This window comes from Dipodascopsis tothii (assembly GCF_038497935.1).
Source record: "Dipodascopsis tothii strain CBS 759.85 unplaced genomic scaffold V1510scaffold_1, whole genome shotgun sequence".
In the NCBI taxonomy this organism is placed as follows: Eukaryota; Fungi; Ascomycota; class Lipomycetes; order Lipomycetales; family Lipomycetaceae; genus Neoaidaea; species Neoaidaea tothii.
This window is the reverse complement of record NW_027117985.1, coordinates 366,034-388,291: the sequence shown is the minus strand read 5'-3', so window position 1 is coordinate 388,291 and position 22,258 is coordinate 366,034. Positions and strand designations below refer to the sequence as shown.

Below are 22,258 nucleotides of genomic sequence, written 5' to 3'. Positions count from 1 at the left end.
CGCGTCGCCGACCTCCGCCGCTCTTCCGCCCGCCGTCCGACGCTTCCATCCGCCCCGCCGACCGATAACATGCTCCTCCGGCTCTGGACTCGGCTCGGCGTGGCCGGACAGGCCGTGGGCCCGGCCCCCGTCGCCCCTGCCTGCCAGATCCGCACGTACGCGAGCCGTAGGAAACCGCGGCGGACGCTCGAGTCGGTCTCGCCCGAAGAAATCGCGCGCGGGCGCGCGTGGGTCGCTGCTCTGACCAAGCGGAGCATCCCCCGGGACCAGTTCGACATGATCATGTCGCGGTCGAGCGGCCCGGGCGGCCAGCACGTCAACAAAGGTGGGTCGTCAGCGAACGCGCTCACGCAGTCAACTCCAAGGCCACGATCCGCGCGCCCTGGAAGACCATGGACTGGATCCCCGAGGTCGTCCGCATGCGCCTCGAGACCGAGGTACGTGCTCGGCGGCCGCGCTGACGCCAGGGCTTCCAATACTTGACCAAGACGGGCAAAATCGTCGTCCAGTCGGAGATCCACCGGCGGCAGCACGACAACCTCGAGGACTGCTTCGACCGGCTGTGCGCCGCCATCAAGTCCACCGCGCACTTCCCCGAGGACATGTCCGAGGCCACCATCGAGCGGTGGCGGCAGATGTAAGTCCGGCCGTGGGCGCGCTGACGGCAGCAAACACCGCGCGAACGAGGACCGGCTCGAGGCCAAGCGCGTGCAGGCCGACAAGAAGCGCGCGCGGTTCAAGCAGCTGCTCAAGGACCTCAACTGGTGATGCATTTCTAATATACAAAACTTTTGTTCACGGGAACCGGCGGGCGATCTTGACCTGGGTGGCCTTGATGGCCTTCTCCAGGGCCGGGTCCAGCGACGGGAACGCCAGGAACTGGCCGAGGCCGGCCGCGTAGTCGTCGGCAATGGCCTTGGCGTCGTCGCGGCCGTCCACGGCCGCCCAGAAGCGGCGCAGCGACGTCTGCAGCGCGGCCGGGAACGCCGCGACGGACGGCAGCACGGCCCGCGTGGGCGCCTTGACGTAGACCAGCACGTTCGCCTGCAGCGCCGGGTCGGCCGCGTACAGCGCGTCGGCGACGTGGTCGACCAGCCGCTGCTGGCACGCCAGGAACGGGAAGCTGTCGACGAGCTCGAGCAGCTTGACGGCCAGCTCGCGGCCGGGCACGGCCTTGGCCGCGGCGTCCATGACCGCCTCGACCACGGCGCCGTTGAGCGCCGGGTTGGTGTCGAGCGAGCCCAGCACGCTGATGTCCACGTCCGGCAGCGCGCGCAGGTCGTCGCGGACCTCCTCGGCCGTGCTGGTCGGCAGCTTGATCGAGTCGCTCGCGAGCTCGTCGTCGTCGCGCAGCCGCTCGGCCGCCTCGTCCGTGGTCTTGTCGGCGTCGTCGATGCCCAGGATCTGCCGCCGCGCCAGCACCTTGGCCAGGTAGTTGAGCTCGAGCTTGGCGTACTCGACCCAGAGCCGGGCCGAGTGCGACGCGAAGCGCAGGCCGCGCTGCATGATCGAGCGCGCCGCGCGCACGTTGGCGTTGACCTCGAACTCGTGCTGCGCGGCCATGATCCACAGCGAGGCGTTGGTCGGGTGCAGCCGCAGGACCCTGTGGTCAGCGCGCCCGGCGGCCTACTTACGTCGTGAAGATCTTGGTCAGCACGTTGACCGCGTCCGCCTGCTTGGCGTACTCGACGTACTCCGTCCACAGGCTGATCTCGCTCGGGAACCGCTTCGTGCCCCGGTCAAACACAAACAGGATCCGCCGCTTGCCGGCCCAGTCCGAGACCGACGACCGGCCCTTGAGGTCTGCGTTAGCCACGCCGGAGGGGGACTTACTCATGCGCTGGATCCGCTTGCGCCGCAGGCTGTCGAGGTTCATTTCGTACTCGACGTACCGCAGAAAGTCCGCCGGCTTGACGCCGCGGCTGCCGATCCGGTGCTCGAAGTCCGTCCGCCGCTTCATGATCGCCGCGATCTCTTGCTGGCTGTCAGCGCCGCCGCCGCGGCCGGACGTACCTTGTTGAAGATTCCCTTTTTCTGCAGGTCCTGCAGCTCGGGCACGGTCTGGGGTCAGCGGCCGGCGCAGCGCGCGCTCGCTCACCTGCTCGAGGTAGTACCGCACTTTCTCGGCCATCGTGCTCGGTCCCGCGGGCGAATCGTGTGCAAGTCGTGTAGGTCTGGCGGTGGTGTCGGGCTCCCAAAATTTTGCACGGCTCGGGAGGGAATGACGCAGTGGCGATAGGGCCAGGCGGTCACCCGCACGCTCGCCGGGCGCCCCATCGCCACAATGTCACGCCGGCGCCGGCCGCGGCCACATCGCCACAATGTCACGCCCGGCTGTCACACGAGCCGAGGCACGCGGGGCTGGCGAGCCAAAGTGTCACCGCGCCGCGCCGGCGTGACTTCAGCCGTACAGACGCGACCGAATAAGCAGGATGGCTCAACCCAGCTAGCGCGTCGACGGCTTCGAACGGGACCAGTAATTGCAGCTCGGCTCCTCTCCCCCCCATCGTTCCTCCCTACGACCAAGTGGAGACAGCCCAGGCATTGGCGGAATATCTCCAGGCACCGGGCCACCCAGCACGATGAGCAGCTCAATCGACAAGAAAAACAAGCCGGGGACGGCCGTGATTAAGGTGAGCGCGGGCGGGGCACCGCCGGTCCCGGACCGGGCTGACGACAGATCAACGCCGCGTGGGTGTCATACCTGCACACGGCGATCGCGTATGGTAGGTGGCCGTGCGCGCGGGCGCGCTGACCACAGTCGGCTTCGTGGGCGCGCTCGTCGTCGGCATGAAGCTGCACTTTCTCAAGATTGTGCGCAACGAGCACTTCGGCTACCCCGACGAATGGTACGTGCCAGCCCGACCGCGCTGACGCCAGGTTCCCGTCCGTGTCGGCGACCATCGGCGACCGCTACCCCGAGCGGTCGCTGTTCCAGGTTGCGATTGCCATCACGTCAGGTGCGTGCGCGCGCGACCGCGCTGACCCCAGGCCCGCGCTTCGCGCTCGTCGCGCTCTTCTACGTCTTCGCCGCCAAGCCTGGCCGGCTGCTGCCCAAGGCGGTCTTTGCCGTCGGCGTCCTGCGCACGCTGCTCTGCGGCGGCTGGGGTACGTCCGTGTCCGCCACGCCACTGACCGCAGTCTACATCACGTCCACGGACGACCACGACTGGCACGACATCTTCATGATCGGCTACCTGGTCATGACCATCCCCTGGACCGCCGGCTGCATCGCGCTGTCGGCCGCCGGCTCGCGCGCGCTGTACTGGCGCAAGATCTTTGGCACGCTCTTCTTCGCCATGATCGTGCCCCTCGTCTACTTCTTCATCCAGCACAAGGTCCACACCGTGCCCGGAGGTACGTCCCGCACCGGCCCTGCTAACCCCAGCCTACACCGTCTACGCGTTCTTTGAGTGGTCGCTGGTCCTGCTCGACGTCGCCTTCGACGCCGCCACGGCCTACGACTTTGACGCCTTTGAGCTGCGTATCACCGACATGAAGGGAGTCACCTCAGGGTATGTGCCTCAGTATGCTGTGTAGATAGTGCCTGTGCACGCAATAGAGAGCCCCTCTAATCAGCCAGAGCCAAGGCCCCGTCCAAGTCCGCGAGGTAGGTTGCGGCACCGCTCATGTCTGACCGTTCAGGGACAGCGCAAAGGTCAAAAATCCTGGCCTTTTGACCGGCCTCGCGCTCGGCGACCTCTTTGCGTTTACCGTCAGCGTCTACAACTCGGTAAGTTACATGGCGCGCTTCGGACGGCGCGGACCCGGCCGCTGGCGGCCGGCAGCCGGCGCTGGCGGCCGCGCGGCGCCCCGCGAGCCCTGGGGCTGCGCGGGCGATCTTCCGTCGTGCTCCTGCCCGCTGCCGCCTGTCTGCCCGCTTTGCGCCGCCGCGCGCCGCCGTCGCGTGCTCGCGTGCGCACGCGCCCGTGCACGCGACCGCCACGACCATGCTGACCCGTAGTTCATTTTCTGGTCCGTCCTGACGTCCCTGGGCCTGGTTATCTGGTGTAAGTGACCCGCTGCACAGCCGCGGGGCAGTGCGGCTGCGGCCAGTCGTGTGCTGATATTCTAGACTTCCCGTTGTGGTACATGGGCATCAGTGTATGTTACCCGCATTGCGCCGCACGCGCCGGCTAGTTCCGGCCGGCCGTTCGGGCGCACGTCATCCGGGCGCTAACCCCAACAGGGCTATGAGGTTACCCTCCTGTCTACCCTCTCGCCGCTGCTGCTCGAGATCGGCCCGGTGCGCGCGCTGTTCGCGCGCGTGCCGCAGCTGGCGCAGCTCGGCACGCTCGTCGCCGTGGCCGCGTACCTGGTCGCGGACCCGGCCAACCGGCTGCTGACGGTCTCGGCCGGCACCGCGTTCGCCGCGCTGTCGCTGTCGGTCCAGGTCTGGAACGCGCCCGTGCAGCCTTTCCTCGGCCTGTCGCGCGCGACGACGTTCTCGCTCGGCTTTGTCATGTCGGTCGTGGCCAAGTACGCCAACTGGTCCAACAACCCGATCTGGCCGATCATGCACGCCGAGAACGGCGGGTGGAACCTGTCGGGTCTGCTTGTCGGCGTGGCCGCCGCACTGCTGACGACGCGGCCGCAGACCGGCGGCGACGCGGCCGCGGCCAAGCCCAAGACCAGCTGCCTGCTGCCGGCGCTCGGCTTTGCGGGCGTGCTCTACAACATGCACGCGATGGTGTCGGACGCCAGCATCCTGCCGTACTGGGCCTGGAACGGCTACCCGCTGACGGGCCCGCTGCCGGTGCCGCACGGCGTGCTCGTGATCTTCGCCGCGCTGGCCGGCACGTTTGCCGGCGTGGTCTACCCGCGCGCGGTCGGCGGCCTGCCGGCGTTTGCCGTCGGCGCGGCCGGCGCCACGGTCATGTACGCGTTCGAGAACTGGACCGGCTTCTTCGGCGGCCTGACGTTCACGGCGTACCTGCTGTCGGTGGTGCCGACCGTGCTCGAGGCCGCGTCGCACCACGCGCCCGGCCGCGTGTTTGGGCTCGGCTTCTTTGTCTACAACCTGCTCGTGCTGGGCCACGTCTGGGTGGTCGCGTACGCGTTCGTGCCCGGCGGCCCGCTGCTGCGCGAGCGCAGCGACATCCTAGTGGCGGTCTCGACCGCGCTGGTCGGGCTCGGCGTCTACGCCGGCTCGCGCCGGCCGGCGGCCGCGCCCGTGGCCAAGAAGGGCGGCTACGTGCAGACCGCGTTCCTGCGCCTGCGCGCGGCCATGGTCGTCACGGTGGCCGTGCTCGCGGTCGCCGCCAGCATCGTCACGTACAAGCGCATGCCCGACTCGGCGCCGCAGCCGTACCACGCCGACGACAAGCTCATGACGGTCGGCATCTGGACGGTGCACTTCGGCCTCGACAACGACATGTGGGCGTCCGAGGTCCGCATGAAGAACGTCATCGAGGAGCTCGAGCTCGACGTGATCGGCCTGCTCGAGTCCGACTGCCAGCGCATCATCATGGGCAACCGCGACATGACGCAGTACATCGCCGAGGAGCTCAACATGTACGTCGACTTCGGCCCCGGCCCCAACAAGCACACGTGGGGCGCGGCGCTGCTGTCCAAGTTCCCGATCCTGAACTCGACGCACCACCTGCTGCCGTCGCCGGTCGGCGAGCTCGCGCCGGCGATCCACGCCACGCTCGACGTCTACGGCCACCCGGTCGACGTCGTCGTCTTCCACTCGGGCCAGGAGGAGGACGTCGAGGACCGCCGGCTGCAGACGGCGGGCGTGTCCGAGATCATGGCCGGCAGCTCGAACCCGACGATCCTGCTGAGCTACCTCGTGACCAAGCCGCTGGAGGGTAACTACCTGACCTACGTCAGCGAGCACACGGGCATGCACGACATTGACCCGACCGACTGGGACCGCTGGTGCGAGTACATCCTGTACAAGAACATCAAGCGCGTCGCCTACGCGCGCGTCTCGCGCTCGACCATCACCGACACCGAGATCCAGACCGGCAAGTTCGTGGTCGGCGTCGACCCGACGTCGTCCAACGACCAGATCCCGGAGGACCAGGTCCCGGCGGCGTACCACTACCCGGCCATGTTCCGTGGCGAGGGCGTGCGCGGCCACCAGTACCACGTGTTTGACGAGCCCAGGTAAGTAGCACCGGTCACGCTGCGCCGACCGCGGCCCGGACCCTTGGATCGATGCTGACCCCCAGATACTATGCTTAGCCCCTATTCCGCGCGCCTGACGCGCCCGCGTCCCAAATAGCCTAGTGTCGGCAATGTATCATACTTGCGAATGCTCTTCGTCACAGAGCCGAGCGCCGATCGCTGTGCGGCGACGCCATTTCGTGCGCGGCTGCGTCGCCGCGCATACGTAGCTGGCCGCGGCGTGGCGGAGCGGGGTGCGGTGTCGGCTGTCGCCGTGGCAACGGACGCGCCGCGCCACGTGACTGCGTAGTGCCGCGCCGCTGCAGGTCCACCGCGCCGGTCCGCTAGCCCCTGCGCCGCCAGGCGCCGCCAGGGGCGCGGTGGGCAGTCCGAGCGCGCCGCGGAACAGCCGGCCCGGCCGTGCGTCCGCGGCCGCCGCGGCTCCTGCGGTCACCGCCGCGGTCGCGGCTTACTCCAGGCCTGTGTTGGCGTATGCCGGGCGACCGCAGCCGACTGGGGCGGCCTGTCTCGGCCGGCGGCCGCACGTTGCCCGGGCAACGCACAGCCACAGTCCTGCGCCGCCACCCCCGGCGGCGCCCGTCAGACGCCGGCAGCCGCCGCGGCCGCAGCGCCCCACTGGCAGGCGCAGCCCTAGCCCCGTGCGCGATGTGCGGCACTAGCCCCGTCCCAGCCACTTTCTTTATCCTGTCCAACATCTGTGGCGGTGCGATGTGATCGTCCTTTGTTGCCGCGCATATCTGCCGTAACGTGTGAAAGAACACTACTCCTGTTTTCTGGTTTTCACCACTCGCTCGCTAGGTGTACACTATTTTCGCTGGCGTTCCTCAACCAAGGGTTTATTTTTAACAGCAGCGGACACAATCCAAGCATCTTCGAGCTTTCGGTGACGCTTCCGAACAATCAGGTAGGTGATCAGTCGACGGCGTGCGCACGGCGGCGCGCGGAGTGCCAACGCAGCCTGCGGCCGCGCCTACGCGTGGACGACGGGGTTCCGGGCACCACATGCGGCGGCGGCCCGCCTGCGAATGGGCGGCCCGGCGTGTGACGAGGCGGCCGCGCGCTCGCCCGCTGCCTGGCGCCGGCCGCGCGGGCTGCGCGGACGTGCGACGCGCCGCGGCATCCGCCGCCGCATCCGCCGTCTTTGTGCGCCGCAGCCGACCGGGTAGCGGGCGCAATGCGGGCGGCCGTGCGCGGCGGCGAGCCGCAGGGCGTGCGGCGGGCTGCGCCACGCGGCGCGCGGTGTGGCGGCAGATCGGCTCCGGCCGCGCCGGCCGGCGATCGTCACGGGTGCTAACCGAGCAGACAGAACACTCTGGACCAGACACTCCGAAACAATGGCTACGCAGGTGAGTGCAGACCGGCCGGCGGCGGCCCGGGCCATCCGTGGCCGCCGCCCGCCGCACGGCGCACGACGACAGCGGCTGACCCACAGGATCTCACGTACGTGCCGGCGCCGGCCACCGCTAACGCCAGTGAGACGTACCCCCAGACGTACAAGAACGCGCCGTCGGGCTTCCCCGGCAACGTGTCGGCCGAGCAGCAGGCCAAGGTCAACATGCTCCGCAACGAGCTGACCAGCGAGGGCTGCACGGAGCGGCTAGACGACGCGTCGCTGGTAAGTGCCGCCGCGGACGCGCTGACGCCAGCTCCGCTTCCTGCGGGCGCGCAAGTTCGACGTGGCCAAGGCCAAGGAGATGTTCCTGGCGTGCGAGAAGTGGCGCAAGGACTTTGGCGTCGAGGAGATCACCAAGTCGTTCAAGTACACCGAGAAGGTCGAGGTGTCCAAGTTCTACCCGCAGTACTACCACAAGACGGACATCGTGAGTGGCGGGCGCGGGCGCGCTGACCCCAGGACGGCAGACCGGTCTACATCGAGCAGCTGGGCCAGGTCAACCTGACCGAGATGTACAAGATCACGACGTTCGAGCGGATGCTGCAGAACCTCGTGTGGGAGTACGAGAACTTTGCGATCTACCGGCTGGTGAGTGCTTCGCGCGCGCGCGCTGACCGCAGTCGGCCTGCTCGCGCAAGATGGGCAGCCTCGTCGAGACGTCGTGCACGATCATGGACCTCAAGGGCGTCGGCATCTCGTCCGTGTCCCAGGTCTACTCGTACGTCAAGGAGGCCTCGGTCATCGGCCAGTGCTACTACCCCGAGCGCATGGGCAAGTTCTACATGATCAACGCGCCGTTCGGCTTCTCGACCGCGTTCAAGCTCATCAAGCCGCTGCTCGACCCCGTCACGGTCTCGAAGATCTTCATCCTCGGCGGCAGCTACCAGTCGGAGCTGCTCAAGCAGATCCCGGCCGAGAACCTGCCGGCCAAGTTCGGCGGCAAGTGCACCTGCGACGGCGGCTGCGAGCTGTCGGACGCGGGCCCGTGGCACGACCCGCAGTACATCGGCCCGGAGGGCGAGGGCATGTCCGCGGCCGAGATCGCGCGCCAGGCCAAGCTCAACGGCGAGAAGACCGGCCAGGCCGCGGAGGACGCCGACTACGCGGCCGTGCCGGCCACTGCCGGCAGCGCCATGTAGGCTGCATCACTGCCATCGTCGTCTCTGGCCGCCGGCTGCGCTAGAGCGCCGGCCGGCGGGTTGGACACTCTGCGTACGTTTTTGTAAATTTGGTTTAATACAGTCTATACATAATACAGTAATCATAAGTCGTCGCTGCGGCGCCGCCCGCCGCCGAGTGCCGGCGGCGGTCACGCCTTGTTGAGGTGGTCGAGCGCCATCTCGGCGCGGTCGAGCATCGACGACGACGCCGGCACCGTCTGCGGTCAGCGCGCCCGCGGGCGGACGTACCTTCTTGAGCTCCTTCATCATCTCGACGAGGTCGGCAAAGTCGCGGGCCATGTCGGCCGCGCGCGGGACGAGGTGGTCGACCGCGGCCGGCTCCGCGGCCGGGTCTGCGGCCGCGGCCGCGGCCACCTCGGCCTGGTGCGCGTCCTCCAGCTTGCCGAGCTCGGCCACGTACTCGGCCGTGGCCTGCAGCGGCACTGTCTTGCGCAGCTGCGTCACCTTGACGGTCTCCTCGTCGATCTGCGCGTACAGCTCGCGCACCTGGTCGTTGAGCTCGAAGTTGAACGGCTCGTATTCTGGCGTCAGCTCGTCCGGCGGCGCACTCACGCTCGGCGTCGTCCTCCGTCGCGGCGATGTTGGCCATCAGCGCGTCCAGCGCCGGGCTGGCGCCGTCCTGGCCATCGACGACCAGCGTGTGCCGCGAGTAGTCAAAGATCTTGCTGAGGTAGTCGCGCACGAGCTCGTCGACCTGGGCGTTGAGCGCGCGGTCGCGGTCGGCCGGGCAGTAGTTCTCGATCTTGTCGTCGGCGGCGGCGGCAAACTTGGCCTTGAGGTAGGCCACGTCCTGCCGCAGCAGCTGCAGCTTCTGGTGGATGGGCGGGTGGTGCAGGTCGCGCAGGCGGTCGTCCGAGAGCGACATGGTGGACGGTCGCGTCTGGTCTGGCCGGGTGGGCGGCGTGTGTTGACACGCGCGTCAAAGCGCGCGCCGCACGGCGTGCGGCGGCAACATTCCAGCAAAAAGCGCGCCAAAAAATGGACAAGTCCGGGTTCGAACCGGAGACCTCCAGTATGTCTACCTCAAGGGAGCATGCAAAACTGGCGCGACTACCAACTGCGCCACATGCCCGCAGATAGCTGGACGAGCCCGCGATGGCCCTATAACGCCGGCCGCGCGCGGGCGCGGTACCGCGCATGCATGTGGCCGCCACGCTGCACGGCGAGACAGCTGGCGACCTGTGTTGGCAGTCCGCTAGTGCGTATGACGTGGTAGCGCCATTCCCGGGCAACGTGGATTCGGGTCGTGTGCCGTCTGGGCCTATGCAGCTTTGCTAAAACATGCGTTGTCTTACATGAAAGTGCATGGCTGACCGCACCGGAGTCAGGTCAGCCGCGCGGACCAGACGGAGCGCGCGGCCGCGGTGGCGACGGCCGGGGCGGCGCGGCGGGCGAGCGCGGCGCGGCGCGCGGCCGGCCCCGGCCGGCCCGCCGAGCGCCCGCGGCCGACCGCGGCCAGCGTCCCGCCGAGCGCCGCCCCACCGCGCACAGACTCGCCGGCCCGCTGCGGTCACCCGCAGTCTGGCGCCCGCGACGGCCCGGCGCTGTGAAGAGGTGGCGCGGTGCGCGGCCCGGTACCCGGGTACGGCCCGAGTACGGCCAGGTACGGCCTTATGCAGTTGCGGCTAGCTGCGCCGGCGGTGACCTGCGCCCTAAGCGCTGGCCGGCGTTGCGTAATCGACGTGGTTGTTCGCCCTCAGCCAGCTAGCTGGCACTAACCCGCCGATAGCGCCGCGGCTGGTCTAGCAGCGCGCCCTTGGCTTTGGCGACGCTGCGCTCAGACCAAGCGCATCCGGTGTGAGCTGTGCAGCCCCGGTGCGCTGTTGTTACCGGCAGGAACCGGCGGCGCGATGACCGGCACGCCCCGTGCCGCACGGTGACGCTGGCCGGCCAGGCACCGGGGTGCCCAGCGCAGCGTGACCTAGGCGCGCGTCAGCGCCGCGTCGCCGGCGGGCCGCCGGCCGCGGAACCGAGGTGGCGGCGCCGGCGCCGGCCCGCGGGGCTGGCGCCTAGCAACGGGTGCAGCCAACGGGTCCCGCCCTGTGGCGGGCGCTGGGCGCTGCCGTCGACGACCCACTGTCGCGGCTGGGCCCCGGGCCCGCGGCCGCTCTGTGGCGAGTCGCGATCGGCGGCGCAGCCGATATGCGCCGGCGGGTGAGCTGTAGCTCTGGCGCCGGGCGCGGCTACTGCACCGGTGCATGCCGTGCGGGTCATCGGCGTGGCCTCCGCTACGCCCGCCCGCGGGCCGATCCCAGGTTCTCGGAATGACTCCGCTACGCTGGGTTCGTGTCCGTGCCCGTGGGCCATCGCATATCCGACAGGCGCTGGCTCCACCGCCTCGCCCGCCGCCGCGCCGCGCCCCGCGCCCCGCCGAAACAGGGCCGCCGCCGCCGGGGCCGCCGCCGCCCCGCCGCCGGCCGCCGCCGCCCATGGCTCACCGCCGCGGGCCAGCAGGCGCCTAGTCCTGGGCGACGCGGATTCAGCCGAAAATTCCAGCATGCAGGAACAGCCTAGCCCGTTTAGGTTTCATCTGTGCACTAGCTGCAGCGCGCTGCAGCGCACTGCAGCACGCCGCGCCCCGTCTTGTTATTGTGCTCGTGCTTGCCGCCGCCAGCGCCGCCGTGAAACACGTAGCCATGCGCCGTACCTAGCGTAAGCGTCTTGGGTTTGGCGCTGTGCAAGTGCGCCTGCCCCGCGCTAGCCGCCGTCCGTGTGCGCCGCGACCCGCCGCGCGCGGCCGCCCGTACGGCGGCGGCCAGAACAGCGCGCGGCTTTGTTACCGCGCGCCCACGCGCCCGCCGGACCCAGAGGCTTGGTAACAGATGTTCGATAGCGCTTGGCCGATTTTAAGTTAAATTTTATTATTAGGTCCTTGTCAGCTCTTATTTAAGGTTTCCCAAATTAATCGTACCCTTATCGTCCGATGTCCGCAATTTGCCGTACAGCCCTCGAACACCCGCGCGCGTACCCTCGCGCGGCTCGCGCCGGCGCCGGTGACGCCGCCCGGCCGCGCGCGGCCGCCGCCGCCCGTTCGGGCCGCCGCCGCCGGCGTTCGCCGCGTGGCCGCTGCAAGGCACCGGGGACACTAGCTAGCATTGACAGCCACCGGACACGGTCGCGGGCGCCGGCGCCGCGCCCAGTCGGCCCGCGGCCGCGCCAGTGATAGCTCATCGCAAGAATTCGCATGATACAAGTAGAGATTAGCCAAACAAACAAGTCAATATCAGAGGACAAGAGAAAATGACGATAACAGAGGGCTGTCTTCAAATTGTCCGTATTACTCCTGAAACACGCAAATGAGGTCGTACAAACGAGTCGGGCAGCGCGACAACTATTTCACAAAACCATGAAGATGAACAAACGACGTTATTACGGCTGTGCGCGGTGCAGACGAGCCAGGGCATGACGGTGCGGGGGCACGGGGTCCCAAATTGTACAGTGAACGAGGGCGGGGGGCGGCTAGCCGGGGAGTGTTTCTGGTGGCTGGGCGCCTTGCAGGTCGTGGCCCGGCTGGGGCTGCATGTTGAGCGACTGCAGCTGGGGCAGGACGACGTGGCCGTGGCCGGGGTGGTGGTCCTGGCGGGGCGGGTACCGCGGGGCGGCGGCGTAGGCCTGGGGCTGGTGCGCGGACGGCTGGAGGTAGTCGGCCGAGTCCCAGGCGGCGGCGGCGCGGTGGCCCTGCAGCGCGCGGCCGGCGAGGGCCGCGCCGGGGTCGTCCGCGCCCAGGCCGGCGTAGTGGCCCGCGTGCAGGCCCGCGGACGGGTAGCCGAGGCCGGCGTACGGCGGCGGGTACGGCAGCGACCGCGGCGAGACCTGCGGCGACGGCGCGCCGTACGCGTGCGCCAATTGGCCGGCCGGCGGTCCGGAAATGTCCATTGCCTGGCCGGCGCCGGGGTGCGCGTGCGCGTGCGCGCCGTGCGCGCCCGGCGCGGCCAGGTAGCTGCTGCCGTCGGCCTGGTTCTGCGCGTAGCCCATCATCGGGTCTGCCGCCGGCACGGTCTCCATGAACGAGTGGTAGCTCGCCGACTGCGGTCAGCGCGTCCCGCCGCGCCTACTCACGTATTTGCTCACGATCTTCTTGAGCGCCTGCGCCAGCACCTTCCACGGAAACACCTTCACGTCCTTCTCGATGTTGCGCGGCTTGGGGTTCGGAAACGACATGATCAGCTTGAAGAACTCCTCGCTGCCGGCCTTGCCCTTGGACACCGTCAGCGGCCGGTAGCCCTCGAGGTTGCGCCGGATCCGGTTCTTCTCCTCGACCGTGAACCGCGAGTTGATCAGCTGTTCGAGGAGGAAGATGCAATCGACGCTAGTGACGTAGAAGTCCTGTTTCGCCTCCCAAAAAATACAGCTAATGCATGTACTAGAGATAACGTAGTCTGAGATCGATATTGGCCGGAAGCTCGTACGGACGTTGGCGCCCTTCTGCGAGCGCGAGAAGCACACGATGCGGCGCTTGGCCTTGCGCTCCTCCGGCGACCAGTGCTGGGTCATCTCGTCGAGGTTGCCGATGATCTTGAGGCTGGCGCGCGGCGCGCCGATGCCGCCGCCGCTGTAGTACGACCCCATCTGGGTCGCGGTCTGCGAGATGGTCGACGTGCGTATCAGCGTCGGCGTGCGCTCCTCGGCGTAGTCGTCGCGGTCGTCGGCCGGCGCCGACACGCTGCTGTACGCGCGCGCGTCCTTGCCGCCGAAGGACGCGATGGACGACGGCGCGGACGAGCCGACGTCGGCGTCGAGCGAGGTGCTGGTCGAGGCCGTCATCGGCGACGACCCGAACTGGTCGTAGAGCGCGGAGGCGTAGGGCTGGCCGGCGCCCGTGGCGTGCGGGGCGTGCATCGCGGAGTGGTGCTCGGCATGCGACGCGCTCGAGTGCGCCGGGAGCGGGTGCGAGAGCCCGTGGGACTGGGGGGCCAGGTGCAGCTTTGTCGACGGGCCATGAACGGGGGCGGGGGATGCGGCCGCTGGATCTGGGTGCTGTAGGCCGTGGCGGTTGTGGCCGTGGGCGTGGCCTTGGCCCTGGCCCTGGCCGTGGCCCGGACCCTGGCCCTGGCTCGGGCCCTGACCCTGGCCAAGCGCCGCGTACTGCTGGCCGAGCCGGCCGGCGAGGTCGTGGCCGGCCGCGGCGTAGGCGGGGTACGCCGCGGTGCCGCCGCCGGACTGCTGCCCGTAGAGCGACGCCGGCAGGGCCAGCGGCGGCAGCAGCCCGGCCTGGCCGCCGGCCTGGCCGCCCGCGCCGCCGCCCGGGTACGCGTACTGCGGCCGATCCCGCGCCGCGTACCCGCCGTCGTGGCCGTACAGCCCCGCCCCGGTCTCCAGCGGCGCCTGGCCGCCGTACGCGGGCTGCGCAACCGCGCCCAGCCCGCCCACGCCCGCCATGTCGTACGACAGCCGCCGCGGCTTGAGCGTCTCGCCCGCGTAGGTGAACTCGCCGGCCGGCACGGTCCCGGCGTCGCGCCCGCCGTCCTCGACCTGCAGGTACACCGAGACCGTGCTGGTCTTGTACTCGGCCGGCACCGTGATCGACACCGCGTACTCGTACACGGGGTCGCCCGACGTGCGCTGGATCGCAGTCGCGCAGCGGTACGAGCCAAAGATCACGCGCAGGACCACGTGCGGGTACGCGTCCAGGTCCACCGACGACGAGATGTAGATGTTGAACACCGAGCCCTCAAGCCCATGCCGGTCCGAGCATCCGATAATCGACGGCAGCGGAAAGGCGGGCAGCGACATCAAACTCGACCGCCGCTTGTCGGACGGCGACAGCGACGCCACCGACGAGGCCGAGAACGATCCTCCCGAGACCGTCGTAGGCGTCGTCGTCGAGATCGCCGGCGACGGGTAGTATGGCGTGGACTCTATGTGCCTGTCGCGTTAGAGCACGCGTGGGCTAGAGTTTAATATTTCCCAACGTACCTGATGAAGTCGGTCGACAGCTCGCCGTCGGGCGGCGTGTAGACCGACGGCGGCGACGGCTGGCCGGTCGCGGAGGGCGCAGTGCGGGCGTGCGCGGGGGATCCGAGGCTCGACGTCGACAGTGTTCGCGACACGTCCGGGGCGGGAACGGTCGACAGCGGAGGTTTGAGGGCTACGAACGGCGACGCATGAAGCATTGGCGCCGGTCGGTCTGGTCGTCAGCGCGCTGGCGGCCGGGGCCGCGCGCCGGCGGGGCGGCGGGCGCGGACGCGGCCAGGCCGTGCGGCTCGGCCGTGCGGCTCGGCATCGCCGATCCGCCGCCAACTTACCGAAAGGGCCGCGCAGACAGCGGCGCAAGAGAGAGCGCAGGATCCGCTCGGCTGTGGGCCGAATCCAACAGCGTAGACGGGGCTCGAGTCCGAGATATAGACGGCAGAGGGAAGACGACAGGGCATGCCAGACGGGAAAGAGACGATTAAAAAGGGTAGTCCGCTAGACAGCGCCGAAAGTGTGTGAAGTATTAAGACCGCTTGGACTGGGAGCCGATGCCGATAACACGCACATCATGCTGGAGAGGGCAGTACGGCGAATACAGGCAAACTCCGCGTGAAACGGCGGTATCTGGGAAGCCGTGGAAGTGTGCGCCAGAGCAAGGAATGCGTACCGGCGACTAGAGAAAGCGGGTGGACGAGGCCTGTACCGGACTGTACGCGAGAAGTAAGCATAGCGTCATGTGCGGGCAGGTAACCGCGACAGGAAAGACAGCTGCTGTACCGACGGGGTACCGCGACGGTACCGCGCTGGTACGGGCGGTACGGAGCGTAGGGGCGGTAGAGGGGGGCGGCACGCGGCAGGTGACCGGTAGCGTTAGTGCGGTGCAGGAGGTGCAGCGGCCTGCAGCGAGGTGCATGACGCAATGCGGCGCACGGCAAATGCATGTGCGGGCGGGACGGCTCTTGTCCTGGGCCGGCGGCCGGACGGCGTGCGCACGCCGGGTGGCGCTGGCGGCCACGGGCGCCGCGCCAGGCCCGCCGGCGCGCACGCGCGCGTGGGCGGGCGGGCGGGTGCGCGGCAACGGCGGCCGCGAACGCCGGCGGGCCTGCACCAAGCCGGCGGGTAGTACGAGATAGATCAAAGTACCATTACTATACGAGGTCCGGACAGGCTAGCGCCCTGCGGCGGGTGTACACATCATCTGTCTCAGCAGAGGACAAGATAGATTACTGATTGGTGTACCGCAGCGCCAACAAGGTTTACTAACAGCATAGAGTTTGATGGAGAAGATTAGATTCTCGTTGGCTTGACGCTTTGACGGGCGCGAAACCTTAATGCGTGCGGAGCGGCGGCGACAGCGCGGCAGGCGCAGCAGCCGCGGGCGCTGCCCGCGCGGAGCGCGGGTGGCAGTGCGGCCGGTGGCGGCGGCAACCACACGGCGGGCGGCCAGCCGGCGGACGGCCGGCGGCCGCGCCGCGGCTGGACCAGCCGCCGCGCGGATCCAGCAGCCCGGGCTACCAAGCGGCCTTCCGCGCAGCGTACCACGCAGGCGTGCCACCGGCCTGGGCTACCAAGCGCGCGTGCAGGTACCAAACACACTGCCAATAGCCAGCAGCCTCATTGCCCGCGAGCCGCGTCGCCGGCCCTGTCCCGGCTGACTCTGCGGCTGAGCCCGCGCGCCGTTGCGGAAAAGGGGGCGCCCAGACGACGCGGCCGGTCCCGTGACCGCCCGCCGCGCCCGCGCCCGCCGCCGCCCCTGCCCGCCGCTCACCTGGCGCGCTCGCTTGGTTCGGAGATTTGGCTTCTCTGGCGCCCTGAGCTACCTCCGCCCGGGCCCTGGGCCCCACGATGGACCCCGACGCGCTAGCGCAAGCCCGCGATCGCCCGCCCGTCTCGGGCCTGCGGGAACCGCCCGCGGCCCGCGGCTGCAGCTTCATCTGCCCACGCGTGCTGCTGGCGCGCGTGCTGTCGCAGTCTTCTACGCGCCGCGCCGCCGGCGGCTCCCGGCCGGGCGCAGTCTAGCGTCCACAGGCACGCTGTATGCGACCTGGGTGGCTAAGGTTATATTACACTCTAATTTGGTGCTGTCAAAAGCCACCTCGCAGTTCTTCTGTCCACCCGCAGCCTCCCGACCGCCGTATACGTGCTCGCCGCGTCGGTACTGGCGCCCGAACCGGAAATTGCCCTACGCACTCCAGCCAGCGCTGCAGCCGCGCGCGGCGCGCGCGCCTACCGGCCCGCGCGTACCTGGACGCACTCCAGCTCGGCATCTGTCGGCTGTCGGTTGCCCTGACGCCCTGCGCCCACCGTTCTGGTGGCACCATCCGAGGCTGGTGTCCGTGTAATCAAACGGCGATCCAGAACGCTGGGCGCGCGCGTTCTGTGCATCGTCCCAAAAGGGAAGCGCTTGGGACCGCGCCGACCGCCGTGGTGGCCGTGCGCCGGCGCGCCGTGGCGGCCGTGGCAGCACCGTGGCAGTGCCCATAGTCTGCCGCGCGCTTCTGTGGCGTCTGCGTGGCCGTGCACGCTCCGTCGATAGCCGGGCCACCGTCTGATCCACCGCCGCCGCCAGCCGGGCCGGCCGCTTGCCACCTCTGTCGGCCAGAGGCTGTGTACATGCGGCCGTGGCCTCCGCGTGTGCCAGCACGCGGCTAGCCGGCCATGCCGGCGGCCCAGAGTGCCGCAGAGCCGGCCGCGGCGCCAACCGCGCCGGTCTCGGATCGCGCATCAGAACACGCAGTCCGCCCGCCGCGGCCGGGCACGCCACCTTGCCGAGCGCCTGTATCCCGCGGCTGACTAGGCCGCGCGCGCAAGGGCGCTGTGCGTGCGTCTGCCGGTCATCGCCGCCGTTCTTTGTTCCTACGCCCACGCGGCCGCGTGCGTGGCCGGCCGCGTTGACGCCGGCGCTTCCACGACGGCCGGCCGGCGCCAGCTGCTCGCACTGCAGCTGCAAAGGCCGGCAGCACGCACGCTCGTCCGGACTCTTGTTCGCGCAATCTGCTGCAGCCGCCTCATCGTCCGTGGTCACAGCGATCGGCTGCCCCGTCCGCCATGTTTCAGAGACACGCCCTGACCAATTCGGGCGACAGCTACTCTCCCACGGCCCCTGACCGATCCGCGGCCGTCGGCCACGGTGAGACATTCCGCGAAAGTTCCTCCGAGTGCTCACCAACGGCGCGAAGCGCGCGCGCGCGCGGTTGCGCGCCCAGACCGCGCGCCCCCCTCATCACGCTTGCTCTTGGTCGGCACGATCGCGTCGAGGCTGCTTGCCGCGTATCGCCGGCCGTCTCGGATCGCGTCCTTGTCCTCTTACACCAACCGCTTCTGGTGCTCGGTCCAAAGCGACCGTACTCGGCCGTACCGCCTGTGTACCCGTCCCTGCCCGCTCATCTGAGACCAGGGCGGATTGACTCAGGCCGTGCCCTTGTGCTGATCTGCGCCCGCGCGCTCTGGTCCGTAACCGCGCCTAACGACCGACGCCGGCGCCTACGGGCGGCTCTCGCGTCACCGTCCTAGGGCCAGAACGCACAAGCCCGCTTGCCATGCCGCGGGTCGATGCCCCAGTCCGAAAACAATTGACGAATGCGGCCGTTGGGTCGCCGCCGTCTGGTGCCGTCAGCCGGCAGACCAGTCGCCGGCGGTCCGCCGGAGCGCCGGATCGCCGGCCCGACGCCGCGTCTGCTCGGCTGTTCTGTCAGCTCCGCAGTCCCCCGAAATTGCCCACAGCCGCCTCCGCACCTGTGCGGTTTAATGAGCTTTCCCCTCAGCTACGTCCTGCCATCTCGCGTGCGGTCGCTCGGCAGCTCTCGCCTGGCTCTCTGGCCCCTGCCATGGTCATCACCATTACGCGAGCTGCTGCACGCGCCTGGTGGTGCTAGACCAGCTGAGTCATCGGCGCTGGTCTACAGGCGCGGCTGTGTCGTGGCGAATTGTCTCGCGAAATTGCAGCCAGACATTCTTGTGCCTCCACAGTCGCCAGCGTCGGGGTGTTTCTACCACGCCACGACCATGCCGACACATCTGTCAGCGGCCGTGTCGCGGGCTAGGCGGCGGCCGCTCTGGCGCCCGGCGCGTTGGTCGCTCGCTTGCGCGAAGCCGCAGGTGACAGCTGCGATGAGATCGCGTCACCCGCGACGCTTGCTCACGTGATTCCGCCGCACTCGGTGCGGCGCGAACGAGCCGCACCGGGAGCTTACCCGGCGTTCCCCGGGATTACCCTCCGCGCATGTCTAGTGTTCACCTGGCGCGCCTGAAAAATTTTACCTGCAACACCTGGACACCCCCAGAAGGTAGGCCAAACACATGCGGAACAGACCCCAGCGGCGTCTTTCGAGGCGGACGGAGGGGGCTGCGTTCTGGCTCGCCGCCCGCGCGACTTTGTGCGCCGGCGATCCGCACTTTCGCCGGCAGCAGCAGATCCGCTCGACCGTCGGACCGTGCTAACGAGCGCAGAAATAGCGAGAATGACTGAATCGACGACCCCCACCGAGCCTGTCGAGGCCGTTCCCGTGGCGGACGTGCCTGCCGAGGTCGCCGAGACCACCGAGGCTGCCGTGGCCGAGCCCATTGCCGAGCCCGCTGCCGAGCCGGCGGCCGAGCCCGCCGCCGAGGCTGTCGCTGAGACTGCCGAGCCGGCCAAGGCCAGCAACGTCGTCAGCGACGCGTCGGTCCTGCCGCCGTCGTCGGACGAGACCGAGATCCTCAAGCAGGTCGAGTTCTATTTCTCGGACGTGAACTTCCCCAAGGACAAGTTCCTGTGGACGACGGCGCACAAGAACGACGGCTGGGTCAAGATCGCGGTGATCGCGTCGTTCAGCCGCATGCGCCGGTTCCCGTCTGACGCGGTGCCCGCCGCCCTCAAGAAGAGCCCCGAGCTGCTCGAGGTCAGCGAGGACGGCGAAAACGTGCGTCGCCGCAAGCCGATCGCGCCGCCCCAGAAGGAGGAGCGCGACGCCGCATTCCAGCGCTCGGTCTATGTCAAGGGCTTTGGCGAGGAGACCAAGACGTCGCAGTTCGACATCGAGAAGTTCTTCGAGTCGGCCGGCAAGCCTGTGCGCCAGGTGCGTCTGCGCCGCGACGACGACAAGAAGTTCAAGTCGAGCGTGTTTGTCGAGTTCGAGACCATCGAGGGCGCGACCGAGTTCGTCGAGAAGGCCAAGGCGGACGGCCTCAAGTGGACGGACGGCACAGACCTCGTGGTCATGACCAAGAAGGAGTACGTCGACGGCAAGATCGCCGAGGGCAAGTTCTCTACGGACGCGCCGTCGGTCAAGCGCAAGCAGCCCTTCGATGCCTTCCGCGAGCTCAACAAGAAGGCCGCCAAGGAGGGCGACGAGAAGCGCGGTGGCGGCCGCCACCACTTCAAGGCGCGCCGCGGCCGCGGCGGCCGTGGCCGTGGAGGCCGCAACTAACGGCCAGAGGCCGCAGCATGCTCTCAAACTCCTCGAGGTGTCTCAAAAGTTTTTGTACGTTATTGTTGGAACTGTAAAATACACATCTATTCTGGAGCGGGCGCGCCTGGTCGGGCGGTCGTAGAGGTTCCAAAAGTTCTTTACAGATATTACCGATGATATATACAGCGGGCGCTGACGGCCGGCGCCAGACCGGTCTATGCGCGCGGCTGGCGCGCGCCGCCGCCACCCTGGTACTTTTGACGGTTGTAGTTGTTGTTGTTGTTGCGGCCGCCGCGGTTGTAGCCCCGGTCATGGAAGTGGCCGCGGTTGTTTCTGTTCTCCTGGCGGTTCTGGATGTTCTGCTCGCGGGCGATGTCAAGAACAGTGTCGGGCACTCTCAGGTACTTGATCTGGCTGTTAGTGCGCTCGACCGGCTGCTTACGTTGTTGCCGCGGACGTAGGCCTCGGGCAGACGGAAGAAACGGGAGCCGTCCTGGGGTCAGCGCGGATGCGACCGCCACTTACCGCGTTGGTCTGGACGACCTCCTTGAGCGTGAGGTTCATCCACGCATCACAGTTGACCAGATGGCCGTTGAGCGTCTCGCCAGACTTGAGCTCGACGAGCATGGGGTGGCCCTGCGACGTGTTGAGGAGATTCAGAGGCAGCTACCGAGTCAGCGGCTGAGAGGCAACGACGGGCCGCCGGTCGTCGGCGAGAGCGACGACGAGCGTGTCTGCGGCTGGTCGACGATCGCTTGGCGCGCGCCGACCGCGGGCGTCTGGCGGACTTACCATGATGATCCTTCGAAGAAAGAACTAGAATCGAACGAGAGGGCTAGACGCGGTCGGTCGGTCGTAGCTGATGCGGCACGTCTATGAGTCGGCACGGCCCGTGTTGGCAATCTGAAGAGGTCTCCGGATGCGATCGCGGGGAAGGTGCTCAGACGGCGTCGGATGGTGGTCGAATAGTTTGTGGTGGTGCAAAAATTCTTTGTAGGACCTCTGTAGTTAGGCGAACACCCAACGCCAATATACGAGATGGCAGCGGGGATCTGGCAAGACAATGGCAGCAACGCTGGGAATTACACTGCTACAGACACCATGGAGGACGGTGGGACGCCGGCCTGGGCGTAGTGGGCGTGGTAGATTCGGAGACGTGGATCGGGGCAGCAGCCGCGGGCAGCAGCCGCAGGCAGGCTTGTAGCGGGCGGACACCGCCACCATCTACAGTTCCAGGACCCCGATGGGGTCCGTGCCGGTCTTGATCGATTGCGACGCAGCGTGACTACGGGTCTGAGGGGAGTGCGGGGCGTAGCGAGTCTATTAGCGGGTGTGAGAATGGGGCGGTGAGCCGCACTCTATGCGGCTGGACTGGCGCACGCCTGCAGCCGCACGGATCGGGGCTGGGTGCGCGCCGCACGTTGTGCGGCTTTCAAGCCGCACCGCGTGCGGGGCCAGAGTCCGCAGCCTCCGCCGGCAAGCTTCTGCCGGCGACTCCGTCGGAATCGCCCGCCCAGCTGTGCGGCACGACCTGCCCGCAGCGCCTGCGTCACCCGACCGGCAGGGCACGGCCGGCGCCGCATGAGCCGCACGGCGTGCGGCTCACTGTCCGTCGCCGTTCTCCTCCGGGTTGAACGTGTTCTCCGCCAGCTGGATCTCGAGCTGCTGCTTGATGTAGGCCACCTGGCGCTCGTCCACAACCAGGTGCTCGTCGTCGAGGTCCTGCGGTCAGCATCCGGCCCTTCCGGCAGCCGGCGCAGCCGGCGCATCCGGCGCCACCCAGCGTCACCGGTGTCACCTCATCAGGCATACCGCAATAATAATGTTGTGCATCCGCGCGTCCAGGTTCATGATCAGCGTCTTGATGGACGGGTCGCTGCGGTCAGACGCGCCTGCAGCCGCTTACCACTCGACCAGGACCCCTACTGTCAGCGCGCCAGCGCAGCACTTACCTTTGACGGCTCGCGGCATGGTGTGTGGAAGTGCGCCGCCGCGAAAAAACGATTACCTAACTGAGAGGGAGTGATGACATAAGCGCACAAGGTTTTCTTATGTCATAATTATGTCCACGCGAGATGTTCAAAAAGGGAAAGTCTGTTCGGATGTCACGGCGAGTGATCTCCTTCGCCTCAGAACCTCCCCCAACACCGCTATATATACTCTGACTCTGGCCACGACCGAGCCTGCCACCGACCCGAACCCGACAAAGCATTGTGCACAAGACCAGCCGCTGGCTGCGGTAACGC

The 22,258-nt window shown here is 68.3% G+C and overlaps 8 protein-coding genes and 1 non-coding gene across 9 annotated transcripts; 3 read left to right on the top strand and 6 right to left on the bottom strand.

Annotated features, from left to right (window-relative positions):
- Positions 1 to 204: 204 nt before the first annotated feature.
- On the top strand, positions 205 to 735 carry V1510DRAFT_356621 (uncharacterized protein; the record flags this gene model as incomplete). Its single annotated transcript, XM_066930897.1, has 4 exons — positions 205 to 325; positions 355 to 437; positions 468 to 637; positions 669 to 735. Coding segments are annotated over 4 exons (441 nt in total), but the record flags the coding sequence as incomplete, so codon positions are not given.
- Positions 646 to 2,241, bottom strand: V1510DRAFT_427779 (U3 small nucleolar RNA-associated protein 6-domain-containing protein). Its single transcript, XM_066935227.1, has 5 exons — positions 2,099 to 2,241; positions 2,014 to 2,061; positions 1,834 to 1,978; positions 1,635 to 1,803; positions 646 to 1,603 (listed from the first exon to the last, which is right to left on the bottom strand). The coding sequence occupies exons 1-5, from the start codon at positions 2,129 to 2,131 to the stop codon at positions 796 to 798; spliced, it is 1,203 nt and encodes a 400-aa protein (XP_066791778.1). The 5' UTR covers positions 2,132 to 2,241; the 3' UTR covers positions 646 to 795.
- Positions 2,242 to 2,316: 75 nt separating this feature from the next.
- V1510DRAFT_446754 (uncharacterized protein) lies at positions 2,317 to 8,789 on the top strand. The gene is made up of 16 exons (XM_066935733.1): positions 2,317 to 2,633; positions 2,681 to 2,726; positions 2,762 to 2,849; positions 2,881 to 2,960; positions 2,992 to 3,357; positions 3,389 to 3,515; positions 3,584 to 3,610; positions 3,646 to 3,733; positions 3,965 to 4,010; positions 4,076 to 4,104; positions 4,277 to 6,114; positions 6,934 to 7,039; positions 7,568 to 7,750; positions 7,782 to 7,955; positions 7,988 to 8,116; positions 8,149 to 8,789. The coding sequence occupies exons 1-16, from the start codon at positions 2,583 to 2,585 to the stop codon at positions 8,665 to 8,667; spliced, it is 3,897 nt and encodes a 1,298-aa protein (XP_066791777.1). The 5' UTR covers positions 2,317 to 2,582; the 3' UTR covers positions 8,668 to 8,789.
- V1510DRAFT_387938 (kinetochore protein Mis14 like-domain-containing protein) lies at positions 8,749 to 9,586 on the bottom strand. The gene is made up of 3 exons (XM_066931710.1): positions 9,262 to 9,586; positions 8,938 to 9,230; positions 8,749 to 8,906 (listed from the first exon to the last, which is right to left on the bottom strand). The coding sequence occupies exons 1-3, from the start codon at positions 9,572 to 9,574 to the stop codon at positions 8,838 to 8,840; spliced, it is 675 nt and encodes a 224-aa protein (XP_066791776.1). The 5' UTR covers positions 9,575 to 9,586; the 3' UTR covers positions 8,749 to 8,837.
- A 102-nt stretch (positions 9,587 to 9,688) lies between these two features.
- On the bottom strand, positions 9,689 to 9,781 carry V1510DRAFT_t2. Its single transcript has one exon. It is a non-coding gene; the product is annotated as a tRNA-Ala (tRNA).
- A 2,863-nt stretch (positions 9,782 to 12,644) lies between these two features.
- V1510DRAFT_371677 (uncharacterized protein) lies at positions 12,645 to 13,323 on the bottom strand (the record flags this gene model as incomplete). Its single annotated transcript, XM_066931486.1, has 2 exons — positions 12,769 to 13,323; positions 12,645 to 12,735 (listed from the first exon to the last, which is right to left on the bottom strand). Coding segments are annotated over exons 1-2 (600 nt in total), but the record flags the coding sequence as incomplete, so codon positions are not given.
- Positions 13,324 to 18,671: 5,348 nt separating this feature from the next.
- Positions 18,672 to 20,198, top strand: V1510DRAFT_2730 (uncharacterized protein). Its single transcript, XM_066930596.1, has 2 exons — positions 18,672 to 18,908; positions 19,072 to 20,198. The coding sequence occupies exons 1-2, from the start codon at positions 18,845 to 18,847 to the stop codon at positions 20,028 to 20,030; spliced, it is 1,023 nt and encodes a 340-aa protein (XP_066791774.1). The 5' UTR covers positions 18,672 to 18,844; the 3' UTR covers positions 20,031 to 20,198.
- Positions 20,199 to 20,272: 74 nt separating this feature from the next.
- On the bottom strand, positions 20,273 to 20,678 carry V1510DRAFT_353112 (uncharacterized protein; the record flags this gene model as incomplete). The annotated part of the gene is made up of 3 exons (XM_066930878.1): positions 20,273 to 20,422; positions 20,455 to 20,505; positions 20,538 to 20,678. Coding segments are annotated over 3 exons (342 nt in total), but the record flags the coding sequence as incomplete, so codon positions are not given.
- Positions 20,679 to 21,540: 862 nt separating this feature from the next.
- Positions 21,541 to 22,226, bottom strand: V1510DRAFT_409159 (TFIIH subunit TTDA/Tfb5). Its single transcript, XM_066932541.1, has 4 exons — positions 21,965 to 22,226; positions 21,919 to 21,934; positions 21,825 to 21,888; positions 21,541 to 21,734 (listed from the first exon to the last, which is right to left on the bottom strand). The coding sequence occupies exons 1-4, from the start codon at positions 21,981 to 21,983 to the stop codon at positions 21,615 to 21,617; spliced, it is 219 nt and encodes a 72-aa protein (XP_066791772.1). The 5' UTR covers positions 21,984 to 22,226; the 3' UTR covers positions 21,541 to 21,614.
- Between the last annotated feature and the right edge of the window lie 32 nt (positions 22,227 to 22,258).

Coding starts and splice junctions, on each gene's coding strand:
- V1510DRAFT_446754 (XM_066935733.1), top strand. CDS start 2,583: ATGAGCAGCTCAATCGACAAGAAAAACAAGCCGGGGACGGCCGTGATT. Junction 2,727..2,761: donor GCACACGGCGATCGCGTATG/GTAGGTGGCCGT, acceptor CGCTGACCACAG/TCGGCTTCGTGGGCGCGCTC. Junction 7,040..7,567: donor TGACGCTTCCGAACAATCAG/GTAGGTGATCAG, acceptor GCTGACCCACAG/GATCTCACGTACGTGCCGGC.
- V1510DRAFT_387938 (XM_066931710.1), bottom strand. CDS start 9,574: ATGTCGCTCTCGGACGACCGCCTGCGCGACCTGCACCACCCGCCCATC. Junction 9,231..9,261: donor GACGGAGGACGACGCCGAGC/GTGAGTGCGCCG, acceptor AGCTGACGCCAG/AATACGAGCCGTTCAACTTC. Junction 8,907..8,937: donor TGATGAAGGAGCTCAAGAAG/GTACGTCCGCCC, acceptor CGCTGACCGCAG/ACGGTGCCGGCGTCGTCGTC.
- V1510DRAFT_427779 (XM_066935227.1), bottom strand. CDS start 2,131: ATGGCCGAGAAAGTGCGGTACTACCTCGAGCAG. Junction 1,979..2,013: donor AAAAGGGAATCTTCAACAAG/GTACGTCCGGCC, acceptor GCTGACAGCCAG/CAAGAGATCGCGGCGATCAT. Junction 1,804..1,833: donor CAAGCGGATCCAGCGCATGA/GTAAGTCCCCCT, acceptor TGGCTAACGCAG/ACCTCAAGGGCCGGTCGTCG.
- V1510DRAFT_2730 (XM_066930596.1), top strand. CDS start 18,845: ATGTCTAGTGTTCACCTGGCGCGCCTGAAAAATTTTACCTGCAACACC. Junction 18,909..19,071: donor CACCTGGACACCCCCAGAAG/GTAGGCCAAACA, acceptor TAACGAGCGCAG/AAATAGCGAGAATGACTGAA.
- V1510DRAFT_409159 (XM_066932541.1), bottom strand. Junction 21,735..21,824: donor TGCACAACATTATTATTGCG/GTATGCCTGATG, acceptor TGCTGACCGCAG/GACCTCGACGACGAGCACCT.